This window comes from Mustelus asterias, chromosome 18, assembly GCF_964213995.1.
Source record: "Mustelus asterias chromosome 18, sMusAst1.hap1.1, whole genome shotgun sequence".
Lineage (NCBI taxonomy): Eukaryota > Metazoa > Chordata > Chondrichthyes > Carcharhiniformes > Triakidae > Mustelus > Mustelus asterias.
This window is the reverse complement of record NC_135818.1, coordinates 83,388,516-83,415,619: the sequence shown is the minus strand read 5'-3', so window position 1 is coordinate 83,415,619 and position 27,104 is coordinate 83,388,516. Positions and strand designations below refer to the sequence as shown.

Below are 27,104 nucleotides of genomic sequence, written 5' to 3'. Positions count from 1 at the left end.
GCTAACAAAACACTCACCACCAGAATCCTAACATCTGAAATTGATTCTCTATATTTTTGCCTTCTGTTTGGCGGTTATATATTTTATGGAGGTAAATTACTATGGCAGAGCAATTTAAATCCTATTTTTGCAATTCAAAGTGACTGCTAGAATGCAGCATTTATTCCATCGACAGGACAATTTTCCTGTAATTACCAAATTTATTTCTGTGGCTATTTTAACATTGTAAAGGGCTTCATTAGACATTCCTTTGTGCTAAAATTACTTTAGGTTCACTGTTATTTCCCAGATTTAAAGCACTAAAGATGTCAACAGTCACTTTTGATGTATTGTAATCACATACTTGCATAATGACTCTGATATGTTTAGTGGTACCATTGTAGTTCCAGTGAGGATTGTAAATACACCCACTGATGTAATCAAATCTGAGCTGCAATCTGTTCTTCTCAACTTTACAAACATCCATGTGAAATATTGGATCCACCAAAATGACTATAAATGATGCATCATATCTTTAAAAAACTTTTGCAGTTCGGGAAGATCTAAAATTAAATTTCTGTATCCTGGTATGCGCTGGCTTGCTGCCATTACTTAATGTTTTGCAATGTTTTTCTTCCAAGCTGAGCTGTAACTTTATAAAGCATTAAAAAAGTAAAGTTTATTTATTAGTCACAAGTGAGGCTTACATTAACACTGCAATGAAGTTACTGTGAAATTCCCCTAGTCGCCACACTCCGGCACCTGTTCGGGTCAATGCACCTAACCAGCACGTCTTTCAGACTGTGGAAGGAAACTAGAGCACCCGGAGGAAACCCACGCAGACACGGGGAGAACATGCAGACTCCACACAGACAGTGACCCAAGCCGGGAATCGAACCCAGGTCCCTGGCACTGAGAGGCAGCAGTGCCAACCATTGTGCCACCGAAGCATCTACCTCAACTTCTGTGTGGGAGGTGCCACAAGTGCTTCCCTGGGCATTTTCCACAAGTGCTACCTTGGTTTGGGGAAATGAGAGATCTACCGGTATTTACACGGTATTTTTTTCCGCTTTCCCTTTATGGTTTGCCACTGCTATTCTTGCATAAGAAAAATTTTGTTATGGGCTTCCATCAAAATTTGGGCTTTTGCACTGACACCTTAGCTATGTTTTTGGCTGGGATTGTTAAACTGGCCTTATAGAAGGCATCTTTTCTGCGTCAGATTCACTGAAATAGGATCTCTGAGCCAAGCTCCTCATGTTTGAGTTAAAGTTAGATTTTCTTTTTCTTCTGAACTGTCAGCTATGGGAGAACAAACTAATGCAGTCAAAAGCTGTTGATGGTTTCCACTCAGAGGAGCAACAGATTTTAATTCAGGCGCAGCAGCAGCAACAGCACCAGCAGCAGCAGCACCACCAGCAACAACAACAGCAGCAGCAGCAACAACAGCAGCAACATCAGGCTCAGCAGCAACAGACACAGCAAGTGCTCACCATCCCAGCTAATTCAGGTCAGTTGCCGCAACACCGTTAGAAACTGTTTCTCAGTCAGCGAGATTACAAACTGACTTTGCGGGGATACAGCAGAGTGCATTGTCATGTAGGGTGTGAGTTGTAAGAGGGAAATGGGTTTGCTCACCCATTTTCTCTTTGAGCTACACCCGTGTCAGCCACTGCTCAGAGGCAGCTCTGTCGTCTTTGAGTCAAAAGGTTGTGAGTTTGCATCCTACCCCAGAGGTTCCCAGCACATTATCCAGGCTGATGACTTCAGTGCAACACTGAGAGAATGGTGCAATGTTGGAGGCACCACTTTTCAGATGGGCTGTGAAACCGAGGCAACATCTGCCCTCAGGTGCACACAAAAGGCCTCCTGGCACTATTCTGAAGGAGAGCAGGGGAGTTCAATCTGTTGTCCTGATCGGTATCTATCCTTCATCCAACATCACAAAAAGCAATAAGTATATCATGTTGCTGTTTGTGGACATAAATTGGCTGCTGCGCATCCTACATTATGTGGCGATGCCGGCGTTGGACTGGGGTGGGCATAGTAAGAAGTCTCACAATACCAGGTTAAAGTCCAACAGGTTTATTTGGTAGCACGAGCTTTCGGACCGCTGCTCCTTCATCACATCAGTTTCCCACTTGGTGAGTTACATTAAAATTATGCTCACAGAAAATTAATTGAGCACAGACTGTGAGGGAGAGGGTTGGGGAGTAGGAAAATTACTGGCCACAGTTTTCTCAATACAATGAGATTGCGGGTGTGCTGTGGGGACCTCTCTTCCATATTCTGATCCATTATTTGCACAAGTGTCTTAGTGCAGAAAGAAATCCGTGCAAGTGACTGATAAAGGTGAATGTTTAAAAAGGTACCACTTAATGGAGGAAAATTATGAAAACTTGGACAGGGTTACTTGTTTTTTTAAAAAATACCAGATATTGCAAAATTTATAATTAGTAATAGGTTGTGGTTCATATTAGAAATTAGAATTACACTTTTATCTGTGGTACTTGTAACTATTAAGCCCTGGGGTTAGTATGTCAGGGTGACCACAGAGCTGATGTACCAACTGCACCAGGTCCGTAGACTGATGTCATATCACATCTGGGAGGGAAATAAAAAGACCTGAGGAAGCAGAATAAACTCTTAAGACATCCTCTGTTTTATCTTTTGCGTAATTATCCCTTGAACAGTTCTGGGGAGTATGGAGGGGAAGACAGCCTCTCGAAATGACTTGGTTCTTAAGGAGATGCCTCTTTGTTGACTCGGGGATATGGTATATGAAACATTAAAGCTTGAGAACCATAAGTTTACCCTGCTGAGTTAATATGTTCTAAATACTAATTACAGTATTTCACTTTGCTTAATTTATCCCATAGTTTTCTCATCTTCTCATAAATCAGGACCGCAAGTTATTATGCAAGATGGGAAGCTAATACAGCATATGAATCCAACTAGCATGGTAAGGATGTATATATATACATATACACACACACACACACACACATACATACATACATACATACATACATACATACATACACACACACACTTACTATGTAATATATATCTATATTATTTTTTGCCAATTTTCTCTTCCATCCTCTCCTGGAAGTGTTGAATTTTGCTGGGGTACATTGCTACAGGGCGGGTACTGGCCACTCAAATAGTCACTATTCACATGGACTTTAGCAGTAAGCATTGTCAGGTTGTTTTGCAGCCAAGTCTTTCCTGTACTCAATTGATTTCAGACAGTTGAAAAGACTTTGCGAGCTTCTATCTTTACTGGTGATAAGATATGAATTGTTAAGTGTTGGCAGTTGCATTAAACTGCTTATCAGTTTACCTCTGGCTGCTTTAGTTTGAGTTTGTATTCTAATGCCAGAACTTCATAAAGCTCTCTTCCTGTTTGTACGGCGGAATATTCTGTATTCCATGCTGCGTTATAATTGCTGCCAGGAGATGGCATTAGACCCTAGTTATTATCCACCTTTGCTGTTGTATTAGCTTTTGAATGTTTAAAAAAAACCTCATCAGTTGGCTAATTGTTTGGTTTTCCAGTTTATTTGTGAGAGCAGTGAACTTCTTATGATCTGCTTCAGATGTCAGGTGAATTTATTCCCCCCCTCCCCTTTTTAGATCTCCATCCCATTTTGTGGGCTGGTGATTTGTTTGAGAGCTGCTGTCAATTCTGCTCAGGAATAATCTTGTGGGAGATGTGCAGGAGCAGGGTTTGTTCCGTCTCAAATCTTCCTCTGCCTTGGGTTAAATTTCCTTTTGTTAAATGTGTGGGTTTGAACCCTGTAGGGCTTGTCCCCTGCAATTTCTGAATGTCCTGGGGTAATATTTCATATCACCTTATTCTGTTATTTAATTTTGAAAAATTACAGTTGCTTATTGTTGACATGGAGGTTGGAAGGTGAAAAGATCAAGTGGGCCATCTTACCAAAAAAATTCAAAGTGCCGAACGAGCATGAAAATGGGAGAGAATCGCCCCCATTTTTTGGGCGAGCTCTCAAACACAATTGTATGGCACTTAGAAAATAAAATGAGCACAAATGTGATTCTTGCCAGTAGAGGGAGTGGGTGGAACCTATTCACGCCAGGAAGCCAGCTGCTGAGCTCTAGGGGCACCATTGCACAGGCAATGTCAACCCGATCACCACCCCAGACATCAGCGATCCCCTTTCCGCCCTGGCCATTGCCGCCCCTTCCCGATCTTACTGGCTCACCACGCTGATTGGCGGGCGTGACGAGCCAGTAAGATCGCCCCCATAGGTTCTAGATTTCTTTTGTTCCACGAGCGACTTGGTGCTTATTAGAATTACAAAAGGTCATTGGATGCAGCTTAACTCCCGCAATGATAATACGTGCAATCCATGTTTACTATCTTGTACTGGTACTTTCTATTGAAAAATAAGAATAATAATTTTGCTCATCTTTTCACAAAACTACTTTACAAGGGTGCATATCATCACATTACTCTGCAACTGAATTGAAAGGTGATTTTTTTTTGCACCCTAGGGCTGAATGCATCTTTCTATTGTAATTTCATCAGTCAAATAACATTCTTTCCATTTCTTTTGCAGAGCGCAGCTGCCACCGCGGCAACTCTGGCATTACCAGCAGGTGTTCCAACTCCCTACCAGCTTTCTAATGGACCAATATTAACAAATACAGGTAAAAGCAGGTCTTAATTTTTAGCCTTTATGCTGATGGCCTTTGTGTTGCTAGTGAAGTTCAGGAGGGCCATAAATACCATTTTATGACACTGTACTCTTGCTTTTCATTTGTACTGTTCCTACCATACGATCAGATTTCCCATTCTGGCAGAACCTGGTGACAAAGGGCAGAGGTGGGTTGGGCTGGGTCAGGCTGAGGAGATGACTCTTGTGGTGAAATGTGTGTAGTCAAGATGGAAAAATGTCCCAACGTATCTGGAAGGCACTGCCTGATGGGCTGAGAACAGGTTCAGCAGTAACTTTCAAATGGGAATAGTTGAAAAAGAAACATTTTCAGAACTAGGGAAGGTGGATAAAATTATATCGCTCTTTCAAAGCACAATGGTCCGGTTGCTTTCCTTCAATTCTCTGATTTTATAAATGCATTTCTTGCTTCCAGTGTTTAAATGTTAATTTTTGAAATTTTCATCCTTGCTTTTAAATACCTCCCTGTCCTCGCCCCACCCCCTCTTACTTCTGACAATTCTGTGATGCCTGCAATCTCCAATTTGGGCATCTTTTTCAACCATGATTATAACCACATCAGCATTGGTGGCTGTACCTTCAGATACCGTGCACCTAAACTCTGGAATTTCCTTTTTAAATATCTCAACCCATCTACTCCTTTGTTAAGACGGCATGGTGGCACAGTGGTTAGCACTGCTGCCTCACAGCGCCAGGGACCCGGGTTCTATTCCCGGCTTGGATCACTGTCTGTGTGGAGTTTGCACTTTTTCCCCGTGTCTGCATGAGTTTCCTCCAGGTGCTCCGGTTTCCTCCCACAGTCCAAAGAGGTTTGGTTAGGTGCATTGACCATGCTAAATTGCCCCTTAGTGTCAGGGAGACCAGCTAGGGTAAATGCATGGGATTATGGGGATAGGGCCGGGGTGGAATTGTGGTTGGTGCAGACTCGATGGGCTAAATGGCCTCCTTCTGCGCTGTGGGATTCTGTGATCTATGACTCTATAATACTCTCTTTAAAACCTACCTCTTTGTGACCAACATTTTGGTCATCCACTCTGCTATCTTCATTTTATTTGGGGACGTGCCTGTGAGGCACCCTGGAACATTTTATTTTTGAGGAAGTGACAAAAACGGTTGATGAAGGAAGGGCCGTGGATGTCGTCTATATGGATTTCAGTAAGGCATTTGACAAAGTCCCACATGGCAGGTTGGTTAAGAAGGTTAAGGCTCATGGGATACAAGGAGAAGTGGCTAGATGGTTGGAGAACTCGCTTGGCCATAGGAGACAGAGGGTAGTGGTCGAAGGGTCTTTTTCCAGCTGGAGGTCTGTGACCAGTGGTGTTCCGCAGGGCTCTGTACTGGGACCTCTGCTATTTGTGATATATATATATAAATGATTTGGAAGAAGGTGTAACTGGTGTAATCAGCAAGTTTGCGGATGACACGAAGATGGCTGGACTTGCGGATAGCGAAGAGCATTGTCAGGCAATACAGCAGGATATAGATAGGCTGGAAAATTGGGCGGAGAGGTGGCAGATGGAGTTTAATCCGGATAAATGCGAAGTGATGCATTTTGGAAGAAATAATGTCGGGAGGAGTTATACAATAAATGGCAGCGTCATCAGGAGTATAGAAACACAGAGGGACCTAGGTGTGCAAGTCCACAAATCCTTGAAGGTGGCAACACAGGTGGAGAAGGTGGTGAAGAAGGCATATGGTATGCTTGCCTTTATAGGACGGGGTATAGAGTATAAAAGCTGGAGTCTGATGATGCAGCTGTATAGAACGCTGGTTAGGCCACATTTGGAGTACTGCATCCAGTTCTGGTCGCTGCACTACCAGAAGGACGTGGAGGCGTTAGAGAGAGTGCAGAGAAGGTTTACCAGGATGTTGCCTGGTATGGAGGGTCTTAGCTATGAGGAGAGATTGGGTAAACTGGGGTTGTTCTCCCTGGAAAGACGGAGAATGAGGGGAGACCTAATAGAGGTGTACAAGATTATGAAGTGGATAGATAGGGTGAACGGTGGGAAGCTTTTTCCCAGATCAGAAGTGACGTTCACGAGGGGTCACGGGCTCAAGGTGAGAGGGGCGAAGTATAACTCAGATATTAGAGGGATGTTTTTTTACACAGAGGGTGGTGGGGGCCTGGAATGCGCAGCCAAGTAGGGTGATGGAGGCAGGCACGCTGACATCGTTTAAGACTTACCTGGATAGTCACATGAGCAGCCTGGGAATGGAGGGATACAAACGATTGGTCTAGTTGGACCAAGGAGCGGCACAGGCTTGGAGGGCCGAAGGGCCTGTTTCCTGTGCTGTACTGTTCTTTGTTCTTTGTTTGTCAAGGTGCTATTTAAATATAAGTTGTTCCATATTTGTGATCTTTAGGATCTATCCCAAGCAGAAGCCTAACTAACATTTTTCGTTCATCTGTTTTTTTGATGTATAACCTGTGAGACACGACTTGTTTTTTTCACAGGGCAACTGCTGCAGTTTGTACGAGCTCCTAATGGGGCCCACTACTTTATCCAGCCACACCAGCAAGTTGTACTGGCACAGTCAGTGACTCAGCAGCAAGTTATTCAACAGATGCAGTCCGGTGGTGTGCAGGCACCTGTCATACAGCAGGTGCGTAAGACCGATTAGTTCTCATTTAGACTTAGTACCAGTTTATGTTGGCAAGGAAGTGAATAAATTGTATAGTCAGGACTGCTAAGTGAAGAATGAATTTCTGGCTGCTTTTCTCCAGTTTGTATCCTTTTCAGACTACTACATGCCATAAATGAAGATGAAGGTAAACATTCTAAGCAGAGACAGATGAGAGCTGTGGAGGTGCACCAGGGCAGATGGAGTTGTTTGATTTGATTTGATATGTTACTGTCACATGTATTAGTATACAGTGAAAAGTATTGTTTCTTGCGCGCTATGCAAAGCATACCATACATAGAGAAGAAAAGGAGAGGGTGCAGAATGTAGTGTTACAGTCATAGCTAGGGTGTAGAGAAAAATCAACTTAATGCAAGGTAGGTCCATTCAAAAGTCTGATGGCAGCAGAGAAGAAGCTGTTCTTGAGTCGGTTAGATAGATAGATACCCTACAGTGCAGAAAGAGGCCCTTCGGCTCATCGAGTCTGCACCGACCACAATCCCACCCAGGCCCTATACCCATATCCCACCCACTAATCCCTCTAACCTAGACATCTCAGGACTCGAAGGGGCAATTTTAGCATGGCCAATCAACCTAACCTGCACATCTTTGGACGGCGGGAGGAAACCGGAGCACCCGGAGGAAACCCACGCAGACACGAGGAGAATGTGCAAACTCCACACAGACAGTGACCCAAGCCAGGAATCGAACCCAGGTCCCTGGAGCTGTGAAGCAGCAGTGCTAACCACTGTGATACCGTGCCGCCCCACTGTGCTACCGTGCCGCCCGGTTGGTACGTGGCCTCAGATTTTTGTATCTTTTTCCCAACAGAAGAAGGTGGAAGAGAGAATGTCTGGGGTGGGGTCCTTGATTATGCTGGCTGCTTTTCTGAGGCAGTGGGGAGTGTAGGCAGAGTCAATGGATAGGTAGTTTCAGATCACTTCAGCACCGAAACAGTGGTAAAATGGTTTCCGGTTGCTGTGGTTTAATGGTTCCAGCTCTTTCAAAAATAAATCAAGAAAGGTAACATCCTAACACAATTGTAAAAACTATACATGCCATACTTATGAATTATAGACCAAGGAGAAATAGGCAGAGGAGGGTCAATTAAAAAAACTGCATTTTGTTCCGTATCAAGAGGAATCATAATTTTTCAACAGGCGTTATATTAGTAAGCCTGAATTTCCATTTAAAATTTTTAGGTTTTCATTTTTCAGTTTGTTTTTTAACACCACTTTACATTGGTGCTGTGTGAGCATCTAATTCTGGCAGCTTGCAGGTGCAGCGATGCACAGGCGTTTTCTTGAGTGGATTCGCTTGCAGAAAATGCCTTTAGCTGCTAGTTTGAGAGAGATTGATGCAGGTTCGCTACAACTGCCTCTCCCACCAGCTATGGAACACAACCTCAGTTGGGTTGTAATTGGCTGATAGGAAATCGGTGTTTTATGATGGGGCTGCCATGCAATACTTTTACTGAATAAGGGTTGCAGAGACAAAGCGTTAAAGATACAGATCTTTTCAAAAATTCATTCATGGGATGCGAGTGTCGCTGGCTGGGCCAGCATTTATTGCCCATCTGTAACTGCCCTCCATTTCAGAAGGCATTTAAAAGTCAACCATATTGCTGTGTCATATGTAGTCCGGACCAGTTAAGGATGGCAGATTTCCCTCCATAAAGGGGATTAATCAATCAGGTGGGTTTTTACAACAATCGACAATGGTTTCATGGTCATCGTTAGACTTTTAATTCCAGAGTTGAATTCAAATTTCACCATCTGCCACGGTGGGATTCGAACCAGGTTCCCCAGGTCTCTGGATTGCTAGTCCAGTAACAATACCACTAAGCCACCGCCTCCCCTCCCTGTGGCTGAACAGGCTCAAGGGGCTGAGTGGCCTATTTCTGTTTCTGTGTTCCCAATGGATGCTTACAAAATTTAACGGGTGAGTTTTATCAATGAGGGACACTGTGCCGTAAGTGAAAAAGCCAACTCTAAGTGAATTCCTGTCAGTGATGCTAATTACTTGTGGTGTTCACGTGGTTTTCCTTGATTAAAATGCTGCTTTTTTTTTTAATAGCATACTTTTGATGTTGTTTAAACATAAAATGCTTTTGCTGCGGTTTATTTAATTCTGTCCATTAAACTGCCATAGCAGTGTGCAGTTCCAGTCAGTTGCATCTCAAATAATTAAAAAAGAGAGAATCGTCTGTGAATGCCAAAAGATAATCTTATTTGGTCTTTTGTCACGTGAAACAATTAAAGTGATTGCACATATATATGTTTTATTTATATATATATATATATGTAACTTGAAATCCTGTTAAGAGTAGTTATAAAACTTCATTCACTCCCTTGCTCTGTAGATGCTGGCTCCACTGCCACCCGGAACTATCCCTCAGCAAACTGGAGTGATCATTCAACCACAACAAATTCTTGTTGCTGGGAACAAAGTTCCTTCAAACACACAGGTAATTCATTAAAAACTGAGTAGATGGGATAGTGTGAATCAATGTTATTTACTGGAGCTATTTCATGAATGCAAAAGTCGCATCCTTCCAGTCTCACTGGGATACACTTAAACCTGTTCAAGGAAGTCATCTGACACCCCTTGGCCATGCCACTTTATGGACTTTGACATGTTTACAGCATGGAAACAGGCCCTTCGGCCCAACTTGTCCATGCCACCCAGTTTTTACCATTAAGCTAGTGTTCCCTAACTGCAGTCTTGCCTCCTAGCCTTGCAGCAAGTCCTAGCCTTCTGCTCGTTGGTGTCAGTTATTCCCATGGAGTACAAAAAAGACTATTTCAACATTTGCTGGTAGCCAGAGAGGCCATGAATTCATTTGAACGTTCTAGTGGTTACTTGAAGATTGTATTTCATTACTTGTTTGATTTGATTTATCACTGTATCGGTATACAGTGAAAAGTATTGTTTCTAGAGTGCTATGCAGATAAAACATACGATTCATAGAGTACATAGAGGAGAAGGAAAGGAGAGGGTGCAGAATATAGTGCGTAGGTTGCTTACATGAGCTTAGACGATATGTAGCATTAAAATTTGTTCAAATTACCTGTTTTTCTATATGAAGTATGCTCAGAATCAGGAAGAGCATAATAATGCTAGTCTACCTGTTTTTTAATTACAATTTTTAACGTAAACTTTTCAGGTAATGCAAGCAACCACTGTAACAGCAACCCCTTCAACACAAGTCGGTCAGACAAACAGCTCCGCTCCTGTTCAGCAGCAGCAACCACAGCAGCAGCAACCACAGCAGCAGCCGCCTTTAGTGATGCAAGTAGATGGGTCTGGGGACACTTCTTCAGAGGAAGATGAAGATGATGAAGAGGATGAGTATGACGATGAGGAAGAAGAGAAGGACAAGGAAGAGGTTGGGGATGATGGACAAGTTGAAGAGGTAACGTAACTTGTGTTTAAAACAGGTTTATACTGAAATTATCCTGGAAATCCCTTCATTTGTCACTTGAAACCTGCTTCAAAAAAGGTCACTGAAACTGTAATGTTTCACTTTCATTCTTAGTAAGAAGTCTCACAACACCAGGTTAAAGTCCAACAGGTTTATTTGGAATCACGAGCTTTCGGAGCGCTGTTCCTGGACTCACCTGATGAAGGAGCAGCGCACCAAAAGCTCGTGATTCCAAATAAACCTGTTGGACTTTAACCTGGTGTTGTGAGACTTCTTACTGTGCCCACCCCAGTCCAACGCTGGCAACTCCACCTCATGGCTTTCATTCTTAGTCAGTATGTTCCTCATACTGGGCTAGAACACCGCACGCTAATTCACAAGAAACTTTTTGAATTAAAAAAATGTACGCGATGCTTATCATACATCGATTGACATCTGGCAATTAAGTTCGACTTCGATAAACCTCAACTAAAATTTAGAAAATAATAAAATGAATAATCAAAAATGAACAAACCACACACGCTGAATTGCTGGGCTGTGCTGAGGGAGCACTGCACATCACTGTCAGAGTTGTCTTTGGGATATGATGTTAAACCAAGGTCACATCTCTTGCTTGGGTTGTTGTAAAGCCTTCCATGTTGCTATTTTGAAAAAGAACAGGTGAGTTCTCCCTGGTGTCCTGGCCAGTATTTATCCCTTATTCCAACATCATGAAAACAGATTATTCTCACCATTATCTCATAGAGTCATAAAGTCATAGAGGTTTACAGCATGGAAACGGGCCCTTTGGCCCAACTTGTCCATGCTGCCCTTTTTTTTAAAACCCCTAAACTAATCCCAATTGCCTGCATTTGGCCCATATCCCTCTACAGCCATCTTACCAATGTAACTGTCTGAATGCTTTTTAAAAGACAAAATTGTACCCACCTCTACTACTACCTCTGGCAGCTTGTTCCAGACATTCACCACCCTCTGTGTGAAAAATTGCCCCTCTGGACATTTTTGTAAGTCTCCCCTCTCACCATAAACCTAGTTTTAGACTCCCCTCCCTTTGGGAAAAGATATTGACTATCTAGCTGATTTCTGTCCCTCATTATTTTATAGACCTCTATAAGATTACCTCTCAGCCTTCTACATTCCAGAGAAAAAAGTCCCAGTCTATCCAGCCTCTCCTTATAACTCAGTAATTTTTTTCTGCACTCTTTCTAGTTTAATAATATCCTTTCTATAATAGGGTGACCAGAACTGTACACATTGCTGTTGTGGGAGCTTACTGTGTGCAAATTGACTGCCAGGTTTCCTACATCGCGACAGTGATTACACTTCAAAAAGTGCTTCTTCGGTTGTAAAGCACTCTGAAACATATATAAATGCAAGTCTTTTTTTTTAAGGAAATCAGTTATCTGTGAAAGGATAACATGCTATCTGGCCCAGAACCACCTGAATTACAGTTCTTGTGGAATTAAAAGAGCTTTTAGTGCCTAAACTATCCAGAAAAACCCTTACCCCACAACATGCGAATAAACTACAGTGGCACAGTAGTTACCATTACTATATCTCAGCTCCAGAGACCCAGGATCAATTCCAACCTTGGGTGACTGTGTGGCGTTTGCACGTTCTCCCCGTGTCTGCGTGGGTTTCCTCCGGGTGCTCCAGTTTCCTCCCACAGTCCAAAGATGTACAGGTTAGGTGGATTGGCCATGCTAAGTTGCCCCTTAGTGTCTCAAGATGTGCAGGTTAGATGGGATTAGCCATGGGAAATGTGTGTGGGATTACAGGGATAGGGCGGGGTAGAAGGCTTTGGGAAGATACTCTGTCCGAGAGTCGGTGCAAACTCAATGGGCCGAATGGCCTCTTCACTGTAGGGATTATGCGATTCTGTGTGTATGTGTGCCTTTCCTCCCTTCAGGCTTAGCTTGACTGATCTCTGCAGCTGGTGTACATTTGTTTAAATTGCACATTAATTGCTTTCGCTGGCTCTCCTAGGAACCACTGAATAGTGAAGATGATGTCAGTGATGAAGAGGGCCAAGAACTCTTTGACACAGAAAATGTCGTTGTATGCCAGTATGATAAGGTGAGAACCCAAATAATAGCACGGAGCCTTGCACTAGATCTTATTTAGGTTAAAATCCTCATCAGTGTTGTATGCTTCATGGAAAATTTCTGTGTAAACATTTATGAACAAACGAACAAGGAGCAGGCCATTCAGCCTCTTGAGCCTACTCTATCATTTAATAAGATGATGGCTGATCTGGCTGTAACCTCAAATCTGCATCCCACCTACCTCCGACAACCTGTCACCCCCTTGTTTACCACAAATCTATCCACCTCTGCCTTAAAAATATTCAAAGAGTCTGTTTCCACCAACTTCTCAGGAAGGAAGTTCCAAAGACTTGCGCCCCTCAAAGAAAATCGCCTTATCTCCATTTTAAATGGGTGAGCTGTTATTTTTAAACAGTGGCCCCTGGTTCTAGATTTTTCCACAAGAGGAAACATTCTCTCCACCCCCCCCCCCCCCCCCCCCTGTCAAGACCCCTCAGGATCTTGTATGTTTTAATCAAATCACCTGCTCTTCTAAACCCCGTAAGAAGTCTCTCAACACCAGGTTAAAGTCCAACAGGTTTATTTGGTAGCAAATACCATAAGCTTTCGGAGCACTGCTCCTTCGTCAGATGGAGTGGAAATGTGCTCTCAAACAGTGCAAACAGACACAAAATCAAGTTGCAGAATACTGATTAGAATGCGAATCCCTACAACCAGCCAGGTCTTAAAGGTTCCACATCATGACTTCTAAACTCCAGCAGACACAAATCTAGTCTATCCAACTTCTCCTCAAGGCCACCTGCCCATTGCAGCTATTAGTCTGGTAAACCTTCTCTGAATTGCTTCTAACACATCTACATCCTTTCTTAAATGAGGTGACAGTACAGTCCACAGTATTCCAGATGTGGTTTCACTAGTGCCCCATATAACTGAAGCAAAACCTCCCCACTTTTGTATTCAGTTCCCCTCAGGATAAATGATAACATTCAATTACCTTTCCTAATTACTTACTCTACCTGCACAACCCTGATCCCTCTGCATCTCAGAGTCTGCAATCTCTCATCAACTTTTACAGATGCACCATAGAAAGCATTCTTTCTGGTTGTATCACAGCTTGGTATGGCTCCTGCTCTGCCCAAGACTGCAAGGAACTGCAAAAGGTCGTGAATGTAGCCCAATCCATCACGCAAACCAGCCTCCCATCCATTGACTCTGTCTACACTTCCTGCTGCCTCGGCAAAGCAGCCAGCATAATTAAGAACCCCACGCACCCCGGACATTCTCTCTTCCACCTTCTTCCTTCGGGGAAAAAGACTCAAAAGTCTGAGGTCACGTACCAACCGACTCAAGAACAGCTTCTTCCCTGCTGCCATCAGACTTTTGAATGGACCTACCTTGCATTAAGTTGATCTTTCTCTACACCCTAGCTATGACTGTAACACTACATTCTGCACTCTCTCGTTTCCTTCTCTATGGACAGTATATTTTGTTTGTGCAGTGCGCAGGAAACAATACCTTTCACTGTACATTAATATATGTGACAATAATAAATCAAATCAAAATCAAAACCATTTCTTCCCACCTACTTCATCCAGACCCTTCATTTCAAATACATCTATGATTTCTCCCCTCAATCATCTCTTTGAGGACCAATCTCTCCAATCTTTCTATGAACACATCTCCTTATTCCACTCCCCCAGTTCACTATTGCCCAACCTTGGTTCCCACTCTCTAACTTTATCTAATTTGATAAATTCTAATAGTTTTTGTCTATCCATGTGCACGATTTAATGTGTGTGACCTAGATGGATATCCTTTTAAACTTGGCAGAGTGCTTCAGCTGTGTGGAATGGTCTAAATGATTGAGGTCAGAGCAATAGTTGTCAGAAAAAGTACATTTGGAATTTATGCAAGTTAGAATGATAATTTTTTCCAGGACTTTGTTTAGCCTCAGTCACTTCTCGGCAAACAGCAGTTGCCTTGACTGCCTTGGCCTATCAGCATAACAGTCTGTTTTTCTGGCTTCATCGTAGTGAATGGGAATTGAAAACCAACTTCCATTTCTGTCTGTATCTTATTCTCTGAGATTTTCTGGTCATTGCCTACTAAAGAGGACCTAGGTCTTGCTGCATACCAGTGGACAGAGCAGGTCCAGGATCAGAGGAGATCTGACTACACTCTTCTTTCAGCAAGTAGCAGAATCTATACACTCAGGCAGAGGTACTTAATCGTGCCTGCGGAGATTTCTCTGCTTCACTATGATTTCAGCACTGTGCCTTTCTTCTAACCTGCTGAAAACTGTTGAAACTGGGCTAAGTGTGCCTCTAGCTAGCATTGTGCTAGCTCCTAGAAGTCACGAGCCTTTCTAACCAGGACTGGAGGTTGGGGCGTTAGATTCAGAATCAGAGGAGGGCTGTGCTGTCTGGAACAGCAGTCACGTTTAAACCCCATATCCTTTTTGTGCTGTAACCCTGTAAGCTCCTCATCCTCAAATACCTCTCCAACTCCCTTTTAAATCATTTATGGATTCAGCTTTTCTGCCATTTTGGGTAAAGTGTTCCAGATTATGACAATTCTGAGTGAGAAAATTCTCCTGATCGCCCTGATCTTTGTCCTTGGGGGTTCTTGACGTCAGTTTGACTCACCAGAAATTCTGAGCAATCTTTATTTTAGCCCAATTAATCTGCCAAATGGCTGGAGCACCATGTTCTCAATACGGAGTAGAAGAGGAACTCCAGGTGTCTTGTTCACAGGGTGCCATCTACAAACACATAAAGTGATCCCCTGCATGATAACTCAACATCAATGTTTTCCAAAGTGAATAGCAGCAGTGGACAAACATACCTAATCTCGTTGTTCCCTCAGGCAATGAGCATAGGAGAACATCATTTTGAGATGGTATATAGGAAGCATTAGTTAGGTCAGATGTGCCCAAGTTGGGAGTAGGGCATTGGCATTGACTAAAGTAGACATGTAATCTGGTTGAAGTCTTCCACAGCATTGAATTACAGCAACATTAGGTAATCTCCCTACTCGTACTTAGAAAAGTGAAACCTCAAACAATCCAAAGGTTGTTTAGATCCTGGAAGAAGCCATTCCTGACAGTGACAGCAATATCTCAGCAATCTGCAGCACTGTTGACTTGGTTACTCCCAAAACTCAAAAATTAATGATGATGCTGGAAATTTATAAACTCAACAAAATATAAGCACAAAATGATGCTTGAATGTTACTTTTATTAACACAAAGTACAGCGGTGATATAAAAACAATGATCTAATGCAGGGGTCTCCAAACTATGGCCTGCGGGCCACATCCGGCCCGCAGCGGGCTACATCTGGCCCCCAGCCAGTGGGGCGGAACGGGATTCCCGCTGCCGAAAACACTCCCGCGTCCGGAACCCCGCCGCTGACTCAGGATCCGGACGCGGGGACGGAAGCCACAGGCCGGACATTTGCTGCCGCTCCGTGCGGTGTCTGATGGACTCATGGGAATCCCCGCCCTCTTTACCGGCCTATTGTCCAATCAGAGCTGCCGTCCTGTGACTGACAGTTCATTAAACGAATCAGCAATTGAGACATCTGCTATCCATTTGCTGCACTGCATTGACTGAGTGACAGCTGCTTTATCCAATCCGTAAGTTCCATCTGTCTGAAATGAGCGATGACAATGATGGTGGCAATTCAGTTATGGAAGGAAAAAAGAAAAGTGAACAGTTGGTGTCGCCTGTTTAATGAAGAATGGGGTGTAAAGTACTTCTTTGTACAAGCAGGTGATAAAGCCTTGTGTGTCATATGCAACGAAACTGTTGCAGCTTTGAAGGAGTACAATGTCCGTCGGCACTATGAGACCAAACATGAACCAAGTTATTCCCAATTCACAGGAGCACAGCGTTCGGAAAAATTTGAATCAATGCAACGCAGGTTGCTTTCCCAACAAGCTTTTTTTACACAGAAGATAACTGAAAATGAAGCTTTAACCAGGGCCAGTTACAAACTAGCTTATGTGTTGGCTAAAAGAGGAAAGCCATTCACCGATGGAGATCTCATCAAAGAGTGTATAATGGAAGCAGTGCAAGAGTTATGCCCAGAAAAAGCAAATCTGTTCCAAATCATCAGTCTTGCGCCAAATACTGTTGCTCGTAGAATTGAGGATATAGGAAGCAATATATTTCATCAAATTGCAGACAAAGCAAGAAATTTTCAGTTGTATTCTCTCGCACTTGATGAATCGACTGATGTGTGACACATCACAACTCCTAGTATTCATCCGTGGCATCGACAGTGAATTTAATGTGACAGAAGAATTAGCATCAGTGCATAGCATGCACAGCACAGTAACTGGAGAAGACATCTTCAAAGAATTGCAAAAAAACTATGTTAGAATATAACGTGAAGTATAATAAACTGCAATGCGTGACAATTGATGGAGGAAAGAACATGTCTGGGGTGAAGAAAGGTTTGTAACAGCAGTTCGATGGCTTAGTTGTGGAAAGGTTCTATCACGGTTCTTTCAGCTCAGAGAGGAAATTGATTCCTTTCTCACAGAGAAGAATCGACCCGAACCACTTATCAAACACTGACTGGCTTTGGAAATTGGCATTTTTTGCAGACGTGACAGGCCATATGAACCAATTGAATCTGAAGTTGCAAGGTGAAACAAATTTGATTTGTGATCTATTTGTGCATGTCAAGACATTCAGGGCAAAACTGATGCTATTTCAAGGATAGCTGAAAGTTCATAACTTGGTTCATTTTCCATGTTGTGAAAAATGTCATGAAGAAAGTGAAGCAGAATTTCCTTCTTCATTTGCAACAGAAATCATTAAGGACTTGCAAAAGCAATTTCAGGAACGATTTTCTGATCTTGATGGAAACACAGATGAAATAAAGCTGTTTCAAAATCCATTTGGCTGTAATGTTGAAACACTCCCAAGTCAGTTTCAAATGGAAATTATTGATCTCCAATCAGATGACATGCTGAAAGACAAGTATAAAGAAGGAAATCTGAACCAATTTTATAAATCTTTGCAGCCTGAGCAGTTTCCAAATTTGAAGCGATTTGCTTGTGGATTTGTATCAGTTTTTGGTACAACGTACCTGTGTGAACAAACATTTGCAAAAATGAAGTATGTCAAGCCCAAATATCGAGCAAATTTATCTGATGAGCATTTGAAGTCCATTCTAATAATTGGCTCCTCAAGCTTGAAACCTCAGTTCAGCAATATTTTGAAATTAAAAAAAGCAGTTCCATCATTCCCATTAATCTTGTGCAAAACTTCTTGATTTGTTGATTACGATTGAAAACTCCAATTGCCAGAATTGTGTAGAAAGGTGCAGACTGAATTTATTTTTGTTCGACCTTTATTAATGGTTCAAGTTTATTTTGAATTTCTTTGCTTTGTTTTACTGAAGTCCTTTCTTGGGGGGTGTTTATTTTTCTTATTGTCTGCCACAAAATTGGGCAAATTCTCATTTCAAGTAAACATTTGTAAAATTTCAGTAAATAAAATTAATTTAAAAATGAATAGCCTGCTTTTCTCATCTGCAGTTAAGTAATTGATTATTTTGTCAGAGCATTTGCTAATGTTTGACATTTTTACTCATTATAAGCACAGCATTGTTTCTTTGTAATTGTCACATTTCTCTTTTGTTCTGAATCATATCACGCTGATTACAAAGATGATCCAAATAAAACTTATTCATTTAAATTTTATTCATTCATTTATAAAACTAATTTTTTTTCTTTGGCCACCGAAAATGTGTAAAATATACGATGTGGCCCTCGTTCTGAAAAGTTTGGAGACCCCTGATCTAATGCAAATTAGTAAGTGTTCAGTTGAACAGCAATACCCAAGTCATGATTGTTGGTGTCAATGTCTTTGAGTATTCACCAAGGGCAGTTCCACCTCTTGGAGTTTGACTGTTGAGCATTTAGGGCCATATGTCTTGTTTGATTTATTATATTTATACTGATTTATTACATTTATATTATCACAGTGAAACTTAAAGCAGAAACTTATACCAAGTAAAACAAACAGGCACATCTGGCAGGCAGAGTTTCAACTCATCATAGGGCACGGTTTTAGTCACTATGTGCTAATAATATTGATGGCATATACTGAGATTCACATAAAATGAATGAAAAACACTTGCAGGCTGTCATTAACCACGCATTACAAAACTTGAGAGGGGTTGGTTTATTTTAACATTCTGGAGAAAATCTGATTTGGGGGTTTGTGGAATCTGGAATTTTGAAACGTTACCCACTTTCTAGGTATCGGCAGAGTTATTCTGTTGATTTGTAAGAGGTTTGCTTTTGAAGACGAGCGCTGTGCTCTTGGGTTTGATGGTGCCTGATTCAAATTAGAATTGACTGCATTAAGCCTGTTTGCGGTCTGTTCCTGACCGGCTTGCGGTTGCAGCTTTTTGCATGTTAGTGTCTGGCATTCTCCTCTTATTTTCTTTTACAAAGCTGTCTGAAATGTAAACCAACTGGAAAATTGGGTAGTCGTTAAACAAATGCACGGCTTAGATTTTGTGCTTGGGCAGATTGCCTTGATTTGCACACACTATTAGCATTTGAAAGGATGCACGTGGCTATGGATTATAACACTCCTTAAATTGGGTTTTTAAAAAATTAAAGTGATGAAAAAGGCCTTCATGTGTCAGTAAATCAGTTCCTCTACCAGGTCATAAATATATATATTTTTCCTGTCATAACTCACTCACTGAATTGCTGACAGAGCTGACCAACTGCAGAGAAATCGATGAATAATGCCTGTGAAATTTCTTACTGACAACAAAGCTAATTGGGTGAAAATCCAGGATGTTGATTTAATTTCTCAACATCTACTTTCCAATTCTGGTCAGTTAACATAGGTCTTTATCTCCAGCTTGGAATGCAAAATTGAGAAAGTAATGCTTCAGTTGTGAAAGACCTAGCTGTTAACTTTAACATCAAATCTCTTGTTTTTGATTTCCTCCATGGCAGAAATGGTTTCTCCATGTCTACCCTATCAACTCATTTTAACGTTGTACCCCTCATGGATCAAATTAACCCTCAACCTCCTATTATACCCATGTGAAGTTCAATGTCAGGCAAAAGACACCACCACTCCGAGTGCTGCACTGATTCGATAACCTACAGTGTGTGCTCAAGTATATTTGTTCTCCACTACTCATCCAGTAAGAATGTTCTCACTGAGATATCTTCACTGCTTTCCTGCCTCTGTACAGAATGACCTGTCATCCTCGGTGATTTCAGTCTCCATCTGAACTCATTATGCTTTCTGCCTTCTGAATTCACTGCCCTCTCTTAATAACTCCGTCCATGTGAACTCCTTAAACCATTCACGCCCATCCCCTTGACCTTGCCATCCCAACCTGTTATTCCTGTCGTATCAATCACAGAGAAGGCCATCTCTGATCTATTGCGTGTATCACTCACCATAGCCCCCTTCCTTATTCCAACCCTACCTCCTGTGCCGCACCCGGAAAAAGACTATGCCCCAATTCTCCTATAACTGCACTAAAATCCTAACTGTCTAGCTTTTGGCCCTCCATACATTTTTGCAGCTACTGATTTGCTGAACCGCGCACTCTCCTACGACAGCACCTTCCAAACCATCGAATCCCTACAGTGCAAACCCACAATCTCTACCATCTAGAAGAGCAAGGGCAGCAGATGCTTGGGAACACCACCACTGCAAGCTCCCATCCCCCTGACCTGGAACTATCCCTTCATTGTTCCCAGGTTAAAATTCTGGTCTCACTCCCAGTCAGCACTGTGGGTGTACCTACACCACATGGAGTTCAAAAAGGCGACTTAACACCATCTCCTCGAGGGCAATTAAGGATGGACAATAAAAATGTTGGCTTAGACAGCCACACCCACATCCCGTGAAACAATAAAAAAAACCTCCATCTCAGATTCCTTAGTCCACAATAAAACCTTCATTTTCTCTCATTTTGGCTATTCTCCTGGTACAGCTCTGATCTGCTCTCCCTCGCCCAAGGACAGACTTGAATGGTTTAGACATTCACCACCATATCTGGCTGGATCATGTGAAACAGTATTGGTTCATGCTTTCATGTGCTGAAACTGCTCACTCTTCAGTTTCTTAGCAAGTACCAAAAAATTACATTCACATGCTTTTAAAATGCTGATTCGTGTCCAGTGTAACAACTTCAGATTTAGTGTCCCCCTCGAAGCCTGCAAATAAATCGTATTAGGTTCAACTCCCAATAGTCATTAATCCGTCCTGGGTGACGTGGTCAGTTTTGTGGGCCAGGTGACCTCTCCTCAGTTTGGATTAGATCAGTGCAAAAGATCAAGGCAACTCAATATGCACTGGCGTATACTGCACTTTAAAAATTGCTGTGACCTTTCATGCAGCAATTTCAGGCAGACGATGCCTTGAGAACCAGCATAACCAAGTGGAAACTCCAATCCCCTTTTACTCTTTCTCCAGCTGTTCAAACAATTTGCTAGTCCCACTTGAGGAAAATGCTTCGCTGAATTTTGAAGTTGTCTTTATGCAAGCAGAAAAGTACAGGGTCTTAATACCTGGATATGGATGGTGCCTGTATTCAGTCGCATTTAATACATGAGTAAGTCTGTACCAAAGGGGTTTTGTGACCCTTTTAAGTTTTCATAATGAAATTCTTGTACATGCCAAACTAAACAGGGTTATTGTGCATTGTATTTCTTGCAGACATCTTACTCAGTTTCAGTCTTATGGTGGCTTTTGCTGCAGGTCTCCTAAGCTTCTAGTATTTAGGTTCAAGATCGGAATTATTTCAAACTTAATCGCTCCTAGAAAATAAAATGGATTGAAACTATGTTTTTTCAAATGGGTGACATTCACGAGAAAAATAAAGTCTACTTTGAATTAAGAATCTTGGTTGCACAAAAATGTTAATCTCAACTGTCCTGTAATGCTATTATTCTAATGCCATAGCAAGACCATCCGTCTCCTCATTCTTCCTATGAGTAACAAGACGCATTTTCACAATTATCTTTGCAAGTGCCATTTTGTATTTCGTCATGTGTGGTGAAAGTTAACTGGCTTTTTGCTTTTGGGTTCTGTTGCCAGTTCATTCTGGTGTGGGTACATGAGTTTAGATTTGAGCAACCGTCTTGTTTTTTTTTAACCAAGAAAGGAACTAAGAAGAGACCGAATGCTGATAATCTAGAATAAAAGTAATATTCCAGACACCCAACATCTGAAAGAGAAAGGCTAGTTAGTGTTTGCTTTGATTGGCTCCACTTATGTCATCATCTTCCTTCATTAACATGCTTATTATTAGCCTTCAATAAATGCAGCGTATCTGCGATCACCACGGGGGAATCTTACCAAAAAAATTCTAAGTGCTGAACGAGTGAAAACAGGAGAGAATTGCACCCATTTTCTGGATGAGCTCCAGACGCTACCTTACAGCAATTCGGAAAAAAAATGAGGCAAAGTGTGATTCTTGCCAGTAGGAGGAGTGGACGAAGTCTATTCATTCTGGGAAGCCGGCTGCAGACTGCTAGAGGGTGCTATTGTGCATGCACCTTGATCTCCCAGCGCACTATGTATAAGAGGGTGAAGGCTGAAGGGTAGGTCCATTTCCATAGTTACTAGAAACAAATAGACTGCTGGGACAAGTAACTGATTAGCAGTGTGTGTCTTGTGGGTGGGGCAACATGGCATTTGGTGGAATTGAAATTCATCAGATTAGATCTCAGATTATCAGATTAGATTCATTAGAACAGGTGTGAATGTCTTTTCTTGTCAGCTTGGGTCTAGTAGGTCTCTCTTGTGGGAACCATGAATTGGATTCAATGTGAATTGGCTTTTGGAGCAAGAAAGGAGATGAATAAGGACTTGGTCTGTCCACTCTGTGCATTGGCTTTGCAAATCTAATAAAGAAATAAAGATTTATCAGCACAGTTAGTTTTCAAAGATTTATTTTCACATTGAGATTGTCACTGTACGCTGACTATAAACCAAAGGATAGTGGGGGAAAAAAAGCAAAGGATGAATATGTATGGTTAAAATAAGGCATGTGATTTATTTTGGCAGATACTGTGTTGAATGAATTGTAAAAAGTTTTGACATGCCATTCCGTTCAGCACATATATTTATTTTAGGTATTTATAAAGAAAAATAGACAATATTCCTTTTGTTAGCTTCTCAAGCAGCTTGCTAGACTGTCCAAAATCTCTGGCATGTACTTAATCATCTTTGTATTCTATTAATTTTCTTAACTTTTCTTTGGAAAGTAACTTGTAGTTTGCCCTCTTGATTGCTGCCACAGGGTGTGAAGCGGCTAAGCTAATCACTGAAAGCTAAACCAATTTTAAATCTTATTTTTGAGTCAATTTTAATCCACTGGACTCCAATTCGTGCTTGATCTATAAAGCAGAAGGTTCCTTCTTACCATCTGATATTTCACACTAAGAACTTCAGTTTAAAAGTTGTGAGCAGATATCCATGATTCAGTCCATCAGAAATAGTGTTGAGTTTCTTCTAAATTCATTTTTGGCATGTGATTGGTGCTGACAAAGGCATTACTTATCCTTAATTGCCCCAGAGAAGGTAGTGGTGAGCTGCTGCCATGAATCGCTGCAGTCCATTGGTGCTTTTAGGGAGGGGATTCTAGGATTTTCACTCAGACAGAGGGGACAGTGATGTTGTTCCAAGTCAGCATGGTGTATAATTGGAGAGGGCATTTGCCGCTGGTGATGATCCCTTGTTTTTATTGCCCTTCTCTAGGAAGTAGACATCATGGGTGTGGAAGGAACTGTCAAAGGAGCCTTTGGTGAATTACTGTAGTGTATCTTGTAGATGGTACACACAGCTGTCACTGTACTGGCAATGAAAGGAGTGGAAGCTTTATGTGGTGGATGGGTCCCAATTAAGCTGCATTGTCTGGGATTGGGATTATTTTTTAATTTGTTGAAGCTCATCCAGCAAGTGGAGAGTATTCCATCACACTCCTGACTTGTAGACGGTAGGCAGACTTTGGGCACTCTGGACGTGAGTCTTTTGGTGCAGAATTCCCAGCCTTTAGCCAACTCAGAATGTTGATCGTGGACGTTTCAGTAATGGTAATGCTATCGGATGTCAAGGAAAAATGGTTGGTTTCTTTCTTATTGGCGATAACTTAAGAGTTCCTTCTAACTCCAACACAAGGATCACCGAGCTGTAAGGAAGGACGGAACTAAATTTGATTTCTGGTCTGTGTTGAGTTTGTTGTTCTTAGCCAGAGAGACAGTTTGGGTGGTGCACCAGGACCACGTGTTAGCAAAAGATAAATTGGTGACAGTTGTTGCTCTCATTGACTTTCCAACGGATGCTGCTGCTTGTGATGGTGGGAATGGGTTTTTGCTGTGATTCGATCCATAGGTGAATAGTTCCCTGGTATTCAACATCTCGGTTCATACACAGGCAAATGGAAAAGTCCAAAGAGGGGGGGGGGGCTAAAGATCATTGATCCCAGCCTTCCGATATCAGATCTTTGCTGCCTTATGTTGCAAATCAAACAAGCACATAATGAAAGGGGGATTGGGGAGGATTTTGAGGGCCTTTGCAACAGAATTCAGAATGTGGGTGACGCTGACAAAGCCCTTTCTAAGTTGCTCTGAGAACACAGGAGTGAACTTTCTTATTGAACAGCTTCACTCCTGGTGATGATTGTGCTGTGGGTGGTCGCAATGTTTTAACAGTGATACTGGGTAGGCAATTTCCGAATGTTGACCCAGGAAGGTTGAGGCCTCAGGCAGTGTATACCCCTGATCGGGTATGTGTGTATTTTGGAGGTCATGCTGTTCTGATCTTTGTCACTCACTGGTAGGAACTACAGCAAGGGAGTTGCTGGGTGGGATCTTACCAGCCGATCACGCCACGCTCCCACTGCAGTGAGGTTGGAGAATTTGGCGGCCAGCCAAATCTCCGTTCACTGCAGCGGGATGGGAAAATCCCACTGGTGTGAACGGGTGGTAAGATTCCGGCCGATGTGTCTCTACCAGCAAGAGCCGGCACATTCAGAAGGTGAGACAGTTGGAAGAGCAATGCTGTTGTATGTGTTACCTTCTATAGCAATGTCCGTCTGCCTTAATGGTGTTTGTTGTATCTTTAGATCCACCGGAGTAAGAATAAGTGGAAGTTCCACCTGAAGGATGGGATCATGAACCTGAATGGGAGAGATTATGTGTTTTCCAAAGCCATCGGAGATGCAGAGTGGTAAGAATTGAGATCCTTTTGCGAAAGGACAGGCTCATCGGACTGGACTAATGTGCGCTTAAACTGAAGTACGAAGCCTGCAAGTGAAAAGAATACAGAACTACTGGAACCCAAGCTACTGAGTTGTACAACACTACGTTACGTGGGGAAAAGCCTTGCCACTGAAATGGCTAACATTTTACAAAGAGAAAAAGATAACGCTTAACTATCAGTCATACCATAATACAGTCACTGCTTGCTGATTGATGAATTATCATCTACCGAGCTAGCGAGTTTACAAAACATCGAGCAAGACTCTTCTAAGGAGAAAGCGTTTAGAGGACCCAGTCACTGTGCTTTGTGCTAAGTGCTGTAATTTGAACTGCAAAGAAACTGAAGTAATTAAAAGTTTTAAAAAAGGTTATTTTATAGGGGAGGTTTATAGCTGGGGAAGAAAGACCTTGTAAATTCAAGTCCCTTCACATCTGTGTAGCGATTGAATAACTTCCTGACCCAGGACCAATACATTCTTAAAAGTGTAACAATGGCTGATATATTTTAAAAGTAAAACAAAGTTGATAGATGACTTTGACTTGCAAAACAGTTTGATAACCTAGACACGTATTCCGTTTACCTTTTTTATGCTGTGATTTCATTACGGTATGCAATATAGTTGAGACGGACTCTTCAAAAACTATTGTCTTCACACCATACCTGTGATAATTTTGAAAATCGGCTGGATCCCAGAGGCGGAACATACCAAACTGTGCTCTTATATATAGTGCTGTTATCAAGTGTTCCTTTTGCAGTCATGTTCCATAGTTTTAATTTTTCTCCGTTTCACCTATGTGGCACATCACACTATACTGTCGATCAATGCTCAGTTTAATTTTAATTGACGATTTTTACTTTTGACTGTAATATTAGGTTTTGGTAGAATCATCGTGCTTGTTTTGTGTTTTTTTTTTTCTCTCCTTTTCCTATCCCCATTGGTTTAATGTAATGATTTTCTAATCTTGTGAAATTAAAGCAGCAGGTTGAGGGGATTTGCCTTTTAAAAATGACGAGAGTGACATCACTTTTAACTGTGTTTTCAGCGGAGACAGTATTATGCGATTACTGAAATGATTCTTGGGTATGAGGGGAACGAAATGGCAGAGTTTGCACATGGAGCGGTGAAAGGAAAGAAATTGAGCGCCTTTTAAAAGAAATACACAGCCAACCATTTACAAAGTTTTGCTTTTTAAAAATTAAAACAGAAGCCAGATGGCAATTTGGAAGGAAATAAAAACAATGTTCATTGCTTGATCTGTTTTCTATTACCCACAGCTACTTAGTCACCTGGTGTTGTACATACGTGTAAGAGGGAAATCTATTTATTATGTTTGTATAATTCATCTTGTACCATTTAAATCAAGTTCTTAATAAAAAATAGTCATCTTCGTTTAAGGCCCTGCTTGTAAGACAATTAGAGAACTTAGTATTTTGTTGTACTAAGATCTATTTTAAGTTACTTAAAAGTATTTTGCCTTTGCAAAAATTTTAATTAAAAATGCCCTTAAAGTTTGTGTTCATTGCTTTAATTTACTAGATTTCATGTAATTTTGCCTGGGAAAATGAGTTGCAAACACAAGATGTGGCTCTTGTTTGACTCTGGTCACTGTAGGTTTCGATTCAGATTGATGTTTGGGTGGGTGTGTGTGTATATATGTATATAATTAACCCTGGCTTCAACATTTTAAACTGAGTGAGAATGAATGCTTTGTTATAATTTATATTTTTCATTTCAAATATATTGTGAATCACTCAAATTGGACAATTCATTGTACAAAAATTAAAAGTTCACTATTTGTAATGCTTTGCAATAGAGTATTTCAACTTTCATTGAGCAAATGTTACCAAAATTACACTCTCTCTATTCTATTGATAATCCCACACATTGGTCGCTAACCAAGAAGCCAACTCGGCGATGGGCCGAAGGATAGTATTTGATACAGTGATTTCGCCAAATTGTTCACTAGAGGAGTGTTCAAATAACACAAAAACGGAGGTTGTCGGCAGCAAGCAGTGAATTTGGGCAAAACATTTTCAGTCAATGGGTAACGGTGTTGGTGAAAT

General features: G+C 41.7%; 1 protein-coding gene across 4 annotated transcripts in view; it reads left to right on the top strand.

The window, feature by feature from the left end:
- The window catches only part of gtf2a1 (general transcription factor IIA, 1), a 53,117-nt gene extending 26,563 nt beyond the window's left edge, over positions 1–26,554 (top strand). Inside the window, exons 3-11 of one of the 4 annotated variants that reach the window (XM_078234396.1) lie at positions 1,282–1,489; positions 2,883–2,941; positions 4,569–4,659; positions 7,141–7,289; positions 9,670–9,774; positions 10,474–10,722; positions 12,718–12,807; positions 24,904–25,007; positions 26,084–26,554. In XM_078234396.1, the coding sequence (XP_078090522.1) occupies positions 1,282–1,489; positions 2,883–2,941; positions 4,569–4,659; positions 7,141–7,289; positions 9,670–9,774; positions 10,474–10,722; positions 12,718–12,807; positions 24,904–25,007; positions 26,084–26,114 (1,086 nt within the window). In that variant the 3' untranslated portion in view covers positions 26,115–26,554. Of the gene's footprint in view, positions 1–1,281; positions 1,490–2,858; positions 2,942–4,568; positions 4,660–7,140; positions 7,290–9,669; positions 9,775–10,473; positions 10,723–12,717; positions 12,808–24,903; positions 25,385–26,083 lie in introns of those variants that run through there. The other 3 variants (XM_078234395.1, XM_078234397.1, XM_078234398.1) reach the window with 3 other exon arrangements.
- The last annotated feature ends 550 nt before the right edge of the window (positions 26,555–27,104 follow it).